The sequence below is a fragment of the Narcine bancroftii genome, chromosome 6 (assembly GCF_036971445.1).
Source record: "Narcine bancroftii isolate sNarBan1 chromosome 6, sNarBan1.hap1, whole genome shotgun sequence".
Classification (NCBI taxonomy): Eukaryota; Metazoa; Chordata; class Chondrichthyes; order Torpediniformes; family Narcinidae; genus Narcine; species Narcine bancroftii.
This window is the reverse complement of record NC_091474.1, coordinates 174,269,388-174,283,487: the sequence shown is the minus strand read 5'-3', so window position 1 is coordinate 174,283,487 and position 14,100 is coordinate 174,269,388. Positions and strand designations below refer to the sequence as shown.

At 41.6% G+C, this 14,100-nt stretch overlaps 1 protein-coding gene across 3 annotated transcripts in view; it reads left to right on the top strand.

The window, feature by feature from the left end:
• dse (dermatan sulfate epimerase) overlaps window positions 1-14,100 on the top strand; it is an 89,747-nt gene that overhangs the window by 44,093 nt on the left and 31,554 nt on the right. For all 3 annotated transcript variants that reach the window (XM_069886812.1, XM_069886810.1, XM_069886811.1), the window contains one exon: window positions 5,853-6,106. In XM_069886812.1, coding sequence (XP_069742913.1) covers window positions 5,998-6,106 — 109 coding nt within the window. In that variant the 5' untranslated portion in view covers window positions 5,853-5,997. The remainder of the gene's footprint in view (window positions 1-5,852; window positions 6,107-14,100) is intronic.

The window sequence follows — 14,100 nt, the reverse complement described above, 5'->3', positions numbered from 1 at the left end:
AGCTTCTCTTCACTGATCAGTTGGCTAACTTTAGATTTTTCCTTTTAAAGGATTTCTTTTTAATTTCCTTCATCCCACTTCTAACACCATGTTTTATTTTGTATTGGTATGTGTGAGTTCTTAGACAACACATGGATGAAGGAAAAAGTTCTTTAAAGTTGTAAGCAGTCCATAGGCATGCCATGAGGTTTTCAAGCCTCCAATACAGATCTACCATATAATAATCTCCTCATCTGTGTGAGCCCCCTGCTGGCAGCCAAGTATTATCAAACAGGAACTATGATCCTTAAGACATTGCCAGTAGCAATGCAAACATGATCACTATCATTACACACAGTGCTCCATAAATATTACATTATCTATTTATATGGAATGATCTTCATCTTTTTGGGGCCAGTGAAAGCTGTTATGAAAGTTATTTATCCTGTGTTGTTCATAAGGAATTTTGCAAAGATAGTGACTGCATTCATTGCAAGATTTTACTGGCCAAAAAAAAAAGACAAAACAAATCTGGTTTAACATAATTGGGACAAGTTTTTGTTGTTGTTGTTGTTGTTGTTGCTGCATACCGTGAAATAGACCGTCAATATATAATTATGTGCGAAATTGTGGTCTTGCATTAGAATTTTGCTCAATGCCTAATGGGTAGGACAGAGTTTGAAGTAAGAATTTTTTTTGACAAAATATTCACTCAGAATCTTTGCTATTATATTCTGTTTAACCTTCTTGGATTTGTGTAGTAATAATTAATTACAGCAATTTACCCTTGTAATCAAACTATTAACAGTCAGATTTAACTTGAGAATATTCAGAACTATCAACCACAGTGTCCTGCATAATGTTTGGGACAAACATTTTTTTCCCTTTATTTTCCCCTATGCTCTACAGTTTTAAATTTATAATAAAACAATTCACATTTGATTAAAGTGCAAATTTCAGATTTTATTCAAGGTTATTTGTATACATTTTGTTTTGAGCATATAGAAATTACAGTCCTCTTTAGACATAGTCCCCACATTTCAGGGCTCCATAATATTTGGAATGTAGCTATAGTATGCATATTAAAGAAATCATGTTTATACTTTTTTTTTTAAAAAGTAAAAACACAATGGTGGAGAAACTCAGCAGGTCAGTGTCCTTTATATAGCAAAAAAAAAGATACATTTAACCAATATTTTTGGCTTGAGCCCTTCATCAATGTTTAGCACTTTACTGCATATCCCTTGCATGCAATAATTGCTTGAAGTCTGTGATTCATAGACATCACAGGTATTGAGTATCTTCTCTGTTGATGTTCTGCCAGGCCTCTACTCAAGTCATCTTCAGCTTCTGCTTGTTTCGGGAGCTTGGCCCCTTAAGTTTTCTCTTCTGTATATGGAAGGCATGTTCAATTGGATTTAGCTCGGGTTCCTAATGTAGCCATTCAAGAATTTTCCAGTGTTTAGCTTTGAAGAACTCCTTTGTTGCATCAGCAGTATGTTTAGGATCATTGTCTTGCTGTAGGATGAAGTGCTGTCCAATGAGTTTGGAGACATTTGCTTGAACTTGAGCAGATTAGATGTTTCTATACACCTCAGAATTAATTTTGCTACTGCCACCAACAGTTACATCATCAATAAAGATGAGTGTGCTAGTGGCAGCCATAGATGCTCAGGCCTTAACCCCGCCACTATCATGTTTCACAGATTAGTTGATATACTTTCGATCTTGGGCAGTTCCTTTATTCCTCCACACTTTGCTCTTGCCATCACTCTGATACAGATTAATCTTGGTCTCTTCTGTCCACAAGTCCTTTTTTCCAGAATTATTAAGGCTCTTTTAAATACTTCTTGGCAAATGGTAATCTGGTCATCCTGTATCTGTAGCTAACTAGTGGTTTGCATCTTACGGTGTTTCTGTATGAAGTCTTCTGATGACAGTAGTCATTGATATATCTATGCCTGCCTCCTGAAAAGTGTTTCTGATCATTTGGACAGGGGTTTGGGGATTTTTCTTCATTACGATGAGAATTCTTCTGTCATCAGAAATGGAGGTCTTCCTTGGCCTACTAGTCCAAAATGGGCCACTTGACTTTCATTGGCACAACTCTGGTCTTAATGTTGAAAAATGGCAACTGCAGACTCCAAAGGTGATCAAAAGTTGAGAAACAAGCCTAGCTCTCTTTTACCTGCAGAAGTGAAGCAATTGCTTTAGTTTATTTATATAGCACATTTAAAACAACTCCCATTTGACCAAAGTGTTGTACAGATCATAAATTACATTTTAACTTGAGCAGATATTTAAAATGCAGTATAAAATGGATATCTGAGGTTTAGAATTGTACATAAAACATGGTAACAATCGACAATCACCTCCAAACACTTGCGAGTAAAAATACAACTTCAACTTGGGTTTAAAATAGTTAAAGGGAGGTGCTGATTTGATGGAGGGAGGAATGTTACCCCACTGTTTGGAGGCTGCTATCACGAAGGTGTGATCTCCTCTGAGTTTGAGATTTAAGTGTGGAACAACCAAGAACCCTAAATTAGTCAATCTGAGGGGTCTTGAATTGGAATAGGGCATTAGGAGATTGGTGAGGTAGGTGGGGGTTACTCCATTGATGGCTTTGTCAACAAACTAGCAACCAGTAAAGAGAGGTGAGAAAAGGGGTAATGTGGTCCCTTTTCTTGGCTCCTGTCAGGAACCTTGCTGCCTCATTCTGAACCAGTTGTAGATGGGATAATGATGACTGACTAATTCCTATGTAAAGAAAGTGAGAATAGTCTAAATGGGAGAAAATGGGGGCATGGATAACTTTCTCGAGGTCTTTCAGTGACTGGAATGATTTGATTGTGGCCAAAGTGTGGAGCTGGAAAAAGTTCGCTTTTACTACTGCATTGACTTGTTTGTCAAACTTGAACGTGGAATCAAATATCACACCAAGGGATTTGACATGTGGTTTAATGAGGGTGGATATATTACCAAGGGTATTGGCAATAATTTTGGTGGAGTTGGGGGGGCCAAATAGGATGATCTCAGATTTGCCTTTGCTTAGCTGCAGGAAGTTTTGAGACATTCAGGACTTTATGTCCTTCAGATAGTTGATGAGGCTTGTTATCTTTGATCATTGGGCTTCAAGGGGAGATAGAGCTGTATGTCATCAGCATAGCAGTGGAAGGAGATGCCATATTTTTGGATGATATGGCCGAGAGGAAGCAAGTATAAGGAGAAGAGAGTGGGGCTCAGAATAGACTTAAACCAATTCAGGGCCGTGTTATGGACACAGACCCTCTGCCACAAGCGATCTATTAAAATAGTGTGATGCACCGTATCGAACGCTGCACTAAGGTTAAGGGGAATTAGAATGGCAGAGCTTTCAGAGTCCGTGATGAGGAGCAGGTCATTTTATACTCTTGGTAAGGCTGACTCCGTGCTGTGGCGGCCCTTTTAACCTGACTGTAATTATTTGGCTATGTTTTAATGTATGTAGGGCAACGATTGGCTAAGAACAACTTTTTCAAGAACCTTTCACAGCAATTAAACATACATAAATAATCACAAACATTTGTGAAGCCAAATGTCCCAAACATTATTGTGCCCTGAAATGGGGAACTATGAAAAACAAGTGCTGTGATTTCTACATGGTTAAAACAAAATACATACAAATAACCATGAATAAAATCTGGAATGTCCACTTTAATCACATATGAATTGGTTACAAATGTAAAACTCTAGAACACACAGGAAAATAAAGGAAAAAAATCTGTTGCAAACATTATGGAGGGCACTGTATATGGTACATTTTACTGGTATGTAATCTAACTGGAGTTGATGTTAAGCCACATAGGGATGAACATAATTGAAATATCGGAGAAAGAGATTGGTGTTAAAGATGTTTTTAATGGAAGAAACAGAGCTGTTGAGAGAAGGGATTCTCAAGCTGAAAGGCTTGGAATTGAAGGCAACAGTGCCATGGTGAAGAGATTACATTCAGGTTTGAGCATAGAAGCAAAATTTGAGGAATGTATAGATCTTCAAGAATTACAAATCTGGAGAAAAATGCAGTGAAATGGACAAACAGAATCATGAAGAGATTTGAAAATGATTTTAAATTTCACGCGCTACTAAACCAGGAGTGAGTGTCTTGTTGGTATGGGGTGATGGGCTTGTGGAAGTAGTGCAAGTTAGAATGCTAACAGCACATTTGGGATGACCTTGAGTATATCAAACTATGGGTGCAGTATTGTGTTTGAATGGACAAGTTAAAAGAATGCTGCTCTGTCTACAGTGTGACAGGATTGAAATCAATGTATACTTCACGTCATAAAATTCAGTTAACTACCTCAGTTTATATTGATAGCAAATGAAATTGATCCCTGCCATAAGTTCAATTAACTGGGTATGCAAAATTATGAGGTGCATAGATGGAGCAAATGCAAGCTGGCTTTTTCCATTGAGGTTTGGTGCAACTAAAACTAGAGGATAAGGTTAAGGTTGAAAGGGGAAATGTTTAAAGGGTACATTTCTTCAGTCAGAGAATTGTGGGAATGCAGAAAAAGCTGACAGCTGAAGTGGTAAATGTGGAATAATTTTGACATTTAAGAAAAATTTGGATAGGTATATGGATGGAGGGTATGGAGAGCTATGATCTGAGTGCAAGTCTTTGGCACTAGGCAGAATAGCAGTTCGGCACAAACCAGATGGTTCTAGTTGTGCCATGTGGGCAGCTTTGGTGAATTTGACCTTGTGCTGTTTTGATTTTATTTGAATTGTGGGAACAGATTTCAATGTGTTTTTTTGTTTATGGTGATGAACGATGTCTCTGATAAAGTACATAGATGTCATCTTTCCTTCACTAATTCCCTAAACAAAAGAATGTTCTCCCATCCAGCTTGTATGTTACCCAAGGACAATGATTTTGAGACACACTTTTACATATTTACAATGTGCTGATTATAAACATCACATTTGTAGTGTTCCGCCATATTCTGAAATGTAAACACCAATATCAATTGATATAACCTTTCTAAAATATCAATAACCACTAATGTTTGGAATAAATGAACATGTACATTGATTAGTATTTCCAGAATTTGTGACAAGACTACAATTTCATGATGGAAACCGAACAATCAAATCACTGTGATTTTCCTGCATTTGTTTTAATTTCTATTGTTCATGCCAAAAATAGGTCTTAAAAATAAATTTGTTCACTCTTCCTTCCAATTGTTCATCTTAATTCATTGCTTAGCCCATTGGTTCTCAACCTTTTTCTTTCCACTCACATACCACTTTAAGTATTCCCTATGCCATCCATGCTCTGTGATTGGTAAGGGGTTGCTTAAGGTGGAATGTGAGTGGGAAGGGAAGGTTGAGAATCACTGCTTTAGACCCAACCGTTACTAAAATATTTTGCTTGAGAAAAATGGTCATTGGCCCATTTCCTTTGAAGTTATGAAACTGTGCACATAACGAGTCAATGAGGTACGATTAAAACAGAGGTTTTCAAACTCTTTATTCCCACTCAGATACACCTTAGTAATGACAGAGCACCGATGGCATAGGGAATACTTAAAGTGGTACGTGAGTGGAAAGAAAAAGTTTGAGAACCAACGGCTTATCCAAATATAAAAATCAGATCATTTTGACAATGGTTTGGACAAACCTGAGTGATTTGGAGTATTTGAGATCAGTCGCTCTCGCTGTGAATTGTGAGACCTGCCCATTTGGCGCATTACAGATTGAACCGCTCAAGACCATTTTTTTATTGAATAGTTCAATAAGAGATATGGCAAGTAACTAAAGCGATAGGTCAAGCATTTTGCTGGTTTTAATTTTGCATTGTATTCATGATTTTCTTTTCCTCTTCAAAGGCTTGTCGAGGATGCTGCATGGGATGAGGTTCCTCTCGCTCACTCACTAGTGAGTTTTGCTACTGCCTATGACTTCCTGTATGATCGCCTGAACAAAACTCAACAGGAGAGATATTTGGAAGTCATCAGTGATGCCTCTCAGTATATGTATGAAAAATCTTACAGCCGTGGATGGGGCTTTCAGTATCTACACAACCATCAGCCCACCAACTGTGTGGCCTTGTTGACAGGAAGTTTGGTTCTCTTGAATCAAGGTATGTTATGTTGATGATTGAAATAATGAGATGTTACTAGAAATGTTTAATAACTCTTATGAAGTTGAGGGAATACAAATTAAAAGAGCTGAAAACTTGCTGTCAGTTTCAAAATATCTAAAACCATCATACATCCTCTAATAGAGAATGTGAGCTGAGATTAGAATGTCATGAGACAGGTTAGTTTTAGCCTTCTGATGATGTTTGATTTGTGGAATGAATGAAAGCATTGACTGTTATCTAAATGGGGAGAGAATTCAGAAAGTGAGGTCCAATGGAACTGAGGAGTCCCTGTGCAGGATCCCTCAAGGTTAACCTGCAGGTTGAGTCAGTAGTAAGAAACACAAATGCATTGTCAAGAGGACAAGAGGATAAAAGTAAAGATGCAAAGCTATGCTTTATAAGGCACTGGGCAGATCACATTTGGAGTATAATGAGTAATTTTGGGCTCCATATCTAAGGAAGGATATGATGGCTTTGGAGAGATCCCAGAGGAGGTTAAAAAGATGAGGGGAATAAAAAAAATTTCCAGCAATGGCAGAGTCGACAGCGTAAAAGGAGGTCCCTTTAGAATAGAGATGAGGAGAAATTTCTTCAGCCAGAGGGCATTGAATCTGTGGAATTCATTGCAATGAATGGTGATGGAGGCCAAGGCATTGGGTAGATTTAAAATGTAGGTTCTTGAGTAGTAAAAGTGTCAAAGGTTATGGGGAGAAGGCAGGAGAATGGGCTTGAGAGGAAATTTATATCAGCTATGATTTGAATGGCAGATAGATTTTATGGACTGAATAGCCTAATTCTGTTCCAAAATCTTATAGCTGTTGCAATAGTAATCATGCTCAGTGTATTTGGTGAATGAGCTTGAATGAGGAGCCATTGGTGGAGAGCTTCCACCTGTGGGATGATGACTGAACAAGTCAGTCAGAATCCTGCCTAAACATAATGAAAGCAAACCTCGGGTCCTCAATCATCCATTAGTTTAATACTATTTTACTTCTTTTCATCTAGTGTATTGGTTTTCAACTTCAGAGATCTAAATGTTTGTACATATTTATTTTCATATTTATTGAATTTCGGCCCAATCTAGATGCCTATTGAAGACTTTGTTTGCCCCATATCCCTCCAAATCTTTTTGATCCATGTATAATATCCAAATTTTTTTTTAAACATGGTACTGGTCTCTACCTGTGGCATTTCTTTCCATATACCCATTAGTCTCTGTGGAAATATTTCCCCTGAAATCTACTTTAAATCATTCCCCTCTTACTTTAAACCTATTCTTCTTCTTTGGCTTGGCTTCGCGGACGAAGATTTATGGAGGGGGTAAAGGTCCACGTCAGCTGCAGGCTCGTTTGTGGCTGACAAGTCCGATGCGGGACAGGCAGACACGGTTGCAGCGGTTGCAGGGGAAAATTGGTTGGTTGGGGTTGGGTTTTTCCTCCTTTGTCTTTTGTCAGTGAGGTGGGCTCTGCGGTCTTCTTCAAAGGAGGTTGCTGCCCGCCAAACTGTGAGGCGCCAAGATGCACGGTTTGAGGCGATATCAGCACCAGTTAATATTTAAACCTATATCTTCTCATTATACTCCTCCTAATTTGGGAAAATGACTATCCTACCTATGCCCTTATAATTTTATAAATCTCAACAAGGGAATCCCTCAGCCTCTGGCATTCCAGAGAAAATGGTTTCTGTGTTATCCAGCTTCCATACAAAGGTTAGAAGTGACCCTTACAGAGGTATAAAAATCATGAGGGGCACAGATAAAGTGATTGGTCACTCTCTTTTTCCCAGGGGAGAGGAGCCTAAAATTAGAAAAATTGGTTTAAGTTGAGAGGATAAAGATTTCAAATCAACCTGAGGGGCAGTTTTTCATAGTGACCTGGGTTCTCCAGCCATTATGATATGTTACTCTCCCTTTTACATTATGAAATGTAAAGCTTTCAATTCATTTTGAAATCGCTGGCATTAATTTGTTAATGCCAGTGATCGTGTGAAGTCGATGGAATGAACTTGAGATTACAGTAATAAATCCACGTACTTCTGCACAAAAACTAAGGGGTAGGAAATATTTTGATGAGGCCACTGTTCCACGATAAATGTGCACCTTTGATTTTAATTGTCCGCAGACCTGGTGAGAATTGCACGTGGAAGTTAATTCCTCCTTGCCAGAGCAGAGGGAGACAGAAACCATTTTAGAGGCTGAGTTTGCAGCAGATTTTGTCAGCTAATTTCCCCCATCCCAATTCCAGGATGTTAAAAATAGACAATTAAGCTACCAAGGGGGTCAGTCCCTAAACGTTTGAAGGAGATATTGCACAGAGAGGGGTAGGTGCCTGGAATAGCTGTGAGGGGTAATGGTAGAAGCAGACATGATGGTAGTATTTCAGAGATAGGATCGATGCATGAATATACAGGGAATAGACAGATGTGCCTCGTGCATAAACAGCAGAGTTTTAATTTAATTTGGACAAAATGATTAGTATATACAGAGTGAGCCAAAAGGCCAGTTCCTGTAATGTACTCGCTTTTCGTTCTAAAACCATAAGAAATACATCATCCCATAGAGCAGGGGCGGGCAACCTTTTATCAATGGTTGTCCGGATGGTGTATCAGTGGTTAAACAGTGGGCTGCACAGATGCTACCGTAAATGAAATAAATATTGAAACACAGACATTATGTAATACAAGTTTTCTATTGTCTCTGCTTGAAATACATAATGTACAATATATGAATATAACTGACAATAATTTATCAACAAACAATCCACAGAAGGAATTCAAGCAACAAGATCAACCGTATTCCTTCCAAAAAACTACGATGATGTATTTCAGGTCAGGGAAGGCATCTTCAAATCTGCAAATGCACCAAAAATCACGAGTTATTCATTAAAATGACACCATTTAAAAAATAAATAAATAACTAGTCAAAAATGAGAAAAATTAGTCATAATGAAAACAAAATTACTGTGGTGTAGCAAGCAGACACAAAACACTGAAAAGACTGTGCTATAGGCTTTAATCCACTTAAAGTCTGTTGTACACCAGTGTGTCTCAATGGGTCCACATGTGACTGGCCCGGGAGGGGCTGGCTCAAGTGTATGTACAGGTTGGTGACTGACAGCAGGCCAAGTTGTCTTCCTTCAGGTACAGAGACCTCCCCCTGCAGTAGGCTGGTGGGAACATGGCCCAGTGCTGTGATTGTATCACCGTATTCACCCCCTTCTTAAAATGAGCCCTGGGGTTTCTGGGGGGGGAGGGAGGTGGGGGGTGGTGTTTCTTGGTGCCAGGCAGTATTTACAAGATCAGGTAGTCCGGCAGCCATCTGTGGCTCTGTGACTGTCACAGGATCAGCTCCTGGTCAATGGTCGGAGAGGGCAGGGTTGCTTGAGGGTTAGCTGGGTCTGGGGTGGCCAGGGCAACCAGCGGTGTGGGCAGGGCAGTGTCTGGCAGTGAGGAGGTGTATGTATGGGTCTGGTCCACAAGGAGCAGGGCCTTCTGGAGAGGTGGGGGAAGGAGGTCAGCTCCCGGTGAATCCTGGGTGGGCCAAGGGTACCCATTCTGGGGAGATTGCGAAGGGAACGTGGTGAAGGGACCAGGGCCCCTGCTAGTGCCAGATCTCTGGTCGAGATGGTATCCTCATGTACATTGGGGTACCTGACATAGGCATAGTTTTGGTTCGAATGGAGAAGGAGCACCTACTTGACCAGGGGGTTGGACTTGTGTGTCCACACGTGCTTGCAGAGGAGCATCGGTCCCTATGACAGCCATGTTGGGATGGAGACGCCAATCGCTGATTTCCTCAGGAATGAGAAAAGATGCTCATGAGGGGTCTGATTGGTAGCAACCGTATAGCATGGAGTGCCTTGGGGAGGGCTTCTTGCCAGTAGTCGACAGACCAGCCTTTAGACCTCAGGTTCAGGAGGACTGCCTTCCAGATCACCCTGTTTTGCACTCCACCTAACCATTGCCCCTGGGGTTGTAGCTAGTCATGCGACTAGCTGTAATGCATCGTGCTATTAGGTACTGGCACAGCTCCTCACTCATGAAGCCGGAGACCCGGTCACTGTGGATGAAGGCCGGGTGTCTGAACATGAAGATCTGTGTCAGTGTTAATGGTGGCAGTGGAGGTGTCGGGGCAAGAGATGGCAAAGGGAAAACGAGAGTATTTGTCTACGACCAAGAGGAAGCAGACGTTCTTGTTCATGGAAGGCAGGGGGCCCTTGAAGTCGACACCGAGCTGCTTGAAGGGCCTGCGGCGGTTGGAAGAAGCATGGTTTGCACTCTGCACAGACCCTGCAGAATTCGGTCATGGTCCGAACTTCTTGGATTGTGAAGGGAAGGTTCAGGGACTTAATGAAATGGTACAGGTGTGTGATGCCTGGGTGGCAAAGGGTGTTGTGCAGCATCTGCTGTTGGTCAGACTGCACACTGGCGCAGGTCCGGGACAGGGTGTCGGGGGAGTCGTTGAACTTCCCTGGTCTGTACTGGATGTCATAGCTGAACATGGCCAGCTCGATTCTCCAGCGCAAGATCCTGTCGTTCTTGATCTTGCCACTGTGGGTGGTGCTGAACATGAATGCCACTGCGCGCTTATCAGTGAGAAGGGTAAACCTCCTGCCTCCCGCCTGTTAGTGCGAGGTATTGTAGCTAGTTGCATGACTAGCTACAATCCCAGGGGCAACAGGCAGGTGAAGTGCAGAAACAGGGTGATATGGGGTCCAAAAGCTGATCTGTTAACTACTGGAAAGAGGCACTCCATGCCATATGGTCGCTCTTGTGCACAGCTACTAATCAGACCCCTCACAAGCGCCTTTTCTCATTCCTGAGGAAATCGGCGACTGGCATCTCCCTCCCAACATGGCTAATGTCTCAGGGACTGGGGCTCCTCCACAAGAACGTGAGGATCCACAAGTCTGCCCCCCTGGTCGAGTAGATGTTTCTTTTCCATTCGGGTAGCTCAATGGACATGAGGACACTATCTTGACCATGGATCTGGCATCAGTAGCCCTCCCCCACCCCACCATGAGTACCCTGCCCAATCTCCCCACCACAGGTACCCTTGGCCCACCCAGAATTCACTGGGAGCCTACCTCCTTCTTCTCCCACCTCTCCAGAAGGCCCCACTCCTCACGGACCAGACCCACACATACACCCCCTCACTGCCTGATACTGCTCTGCTGCCCACACTGCTGGTCAACTCAGCCACCCCAGACCCGGGCAACCCCGCCCTCGCCGACCATTAACCAGGAGCTGATCCTGGTACAACAAAGTTGAAGTGGATTAAATTGTGGTGTGCTGTGGAGCAGTAAGCAGACACAAAACACTGGAAAGACTGTACTACAGGCTTTAATCCATTTCAACTCTGTTGTACACCAGTAGTAGTTTCGATGGCTCCATGTATGACTGGCCCAGGAGGGGCCAGCTCTAGTCCATATATAGGTTGATGATTGCCAGCTAGCCAGGTAGAGTCAGCCTCCCAGATGGTCTTCCTGCAGATACAGAGGTCACCCCCTGCAGTAGGCTGGGGGCATGCGGCCCAGTGCTTTGGCTGTATCACCACAGTAAACTACCATGTATTTTGGCGTACAAGTCGAGTCATGAAACCCTAAAAAATATTCTCAAAAGGTTGGGGGGGAATGCGACTTATACACCGGATATTCTTTTGAGTCCTTAAATTCGCGGAAAAAAAACAGATTATCGTCAATTCGCTTATAAGTCGATGCTGAAAGCACCTCCCCACCACATAACTGTTGCTACCTGGGATCCTGAGGCCATTGTCTCCACTCCTGCTCTCATTGGGAGCACTATGTCAGTGCTCCAGCTCTGACGTCTGTCGCTACTGCTGCCTGGTAGGCCGAGGTTTTTGTTCCCACCCGGAGCTGCAGGCCCGTGGGCCATCATTGTTGCTGTCTGGTAGGCCGAGGATTTAAAAAAATTTTTATTTACAGCTTTTGTTACATGCGATTGGGGTGTTTTAAAATAACTTTGAGTTGTTCCTGGGAGGCCTGGACAGCCCATAAAATGGGGGTCGACTTGTATGCCGAAATATATGGTAATCCCAAAACAGGCAGCAGCTCAATCAGTGGGAACCTTGATTTTGTTTGTTGTTTGACAGCAAATGAACTTTGTTTTTCCAAGCTTTCTTTCATTCTCCAAACTTCATTTGTCCTAGCCTATCCACTCAATTCCTTGAATTTTGCATGTTTTGCTTCATTGTGACACTTCATGTTGAACTCCTTGTTCACAGCAGCACTTCCATTGCAAATAAGGCAAACAGGTTTTCCAAAATGCTGCACAAAGAAATAATTTTCAGTCCAAGTTTCTTGGAAACTTTGGCACTCATGATCTATCTTCCTGCGTTTTGTCACCATACTGGGATGAAAAAAAATCTCATCAACAATCTAATTATTATTAATGAAATGACTAAGAAATAAATCTTTCATAACTTCTGCTTAAACGATTAAAAAATTATGTAAAGGCAGAGAACCAAATAAAACTAAATTTAAAAAACTTGATTCTGAATAATCTCTCGTCACAGTGAAACTTTTTAACATTGAATTGTATTACAAAAATAAATCATGACATATAAATAAAATCTATAAATAGAAATAAAATTTAAAACTCATTCTAGCGTTGAGTGTTAAATGAGAGGATGCGACTAGAGTTTTACTCGGAAGACGTCTCTTCAGAGGCGTATTGAGTGTAATGAAATATAAAACAAATAAAATCAAATAGATAATTAAATTAATTTAAAAAAAAGATATAAACCAAGGAAACCAAAATTTAAAAAAAACTGAAAATTCACCTTGGCTTATTTTCTAGTGCAATCTTTCGAAAAATCGAGTTGTGATGAAGAATAAGGACTATGCAATAAATCAAGTCCTGAAACTAATTGCTGGGTGCAACCTTGACTATGTAACTGCCTCAGGGCGACATCTATTAACTTTTTGGGTATTTGCTGTTTACTCATTTTGTTTTCAAAATATAGGTAACAATATTGTTGGTCCTTTCTGGTTCAATATCTATTTTTTGACATTTAATGAAATGTTTCCATTTTGCAATTTTTTTTCTATCTACTTGTGTGCTCATGGTACTTTTACATTGGGTTGCAGTCCGGATAGATTTCCCGTAGGTTGCCCATCCCTGCCATAGATCATGCAGATTTGTGATAGGGTAACTGCTCTTTCCTTGTAAAGCTCTTTTTTTTAATTAAAAAAAAGCAGAAATTCTGAAGGAAGCAGATCTTGTGTGTGTGTGTGTGTGTGTGTGTGTGTGTGTGTGTGTGTGTGTGTGTGTGTGTGTGTGTGTGTGTGTGTGTGTGTGTGTGTGTGTGTGTTCTATAGAAAGATAGAGATAGATATATCTATATATTTTTCTTTGGCTTGGCTTCACGAATGAAGATTAATGGAGGAGTAATGTCCACGTCAGCTGCAGGCTCGTTTGTGGCTGTCAAGTCCGATGTGGGACAGGCAGACACGGTTGCAGCGGTTGCAAGGGAAAATTGGTTGGTAGGGGTTGGGTGTTGGGCTTTTCCTCCTTTGTCTTTTGTCAGTGAGGTGGGCTCTGCGGTCTTCTTCAAAGGAGGTTGCTGACCGCCGAACTGAGAGGCGCCAAGATGAATGGTTTGAGGCGATATCAGCCCACTGGCAGTGGTCAACGTGGCAGGCACCAAGAGATTTCTTTAGGCAGTCCTTGTACCTCTTCTTTGGTGCACATCTGTCTCGGTGGCCAGTGGAGAGCTCGCCATAGAACACGATCTTGGGAAGGCGATGGTCCTCCATTCTGGAGACGTGACCTACCCAGCGCAGTTGGATCTTCGGCAGCGTGGATTTGATGCTGTCGGCCTCTGCCATCTCAAGTACTTCGATGTTGGTGATGAAGTCTCTCCAATGAATGTTGAGGATGGAGCGGAGACAACGCTGGTGGAAGCGTTCTAGGAGCCGTAGGTGATGCCGGTAGAGGACCCATGATTCGGAGCAGGGGTGTGGGTATGACAA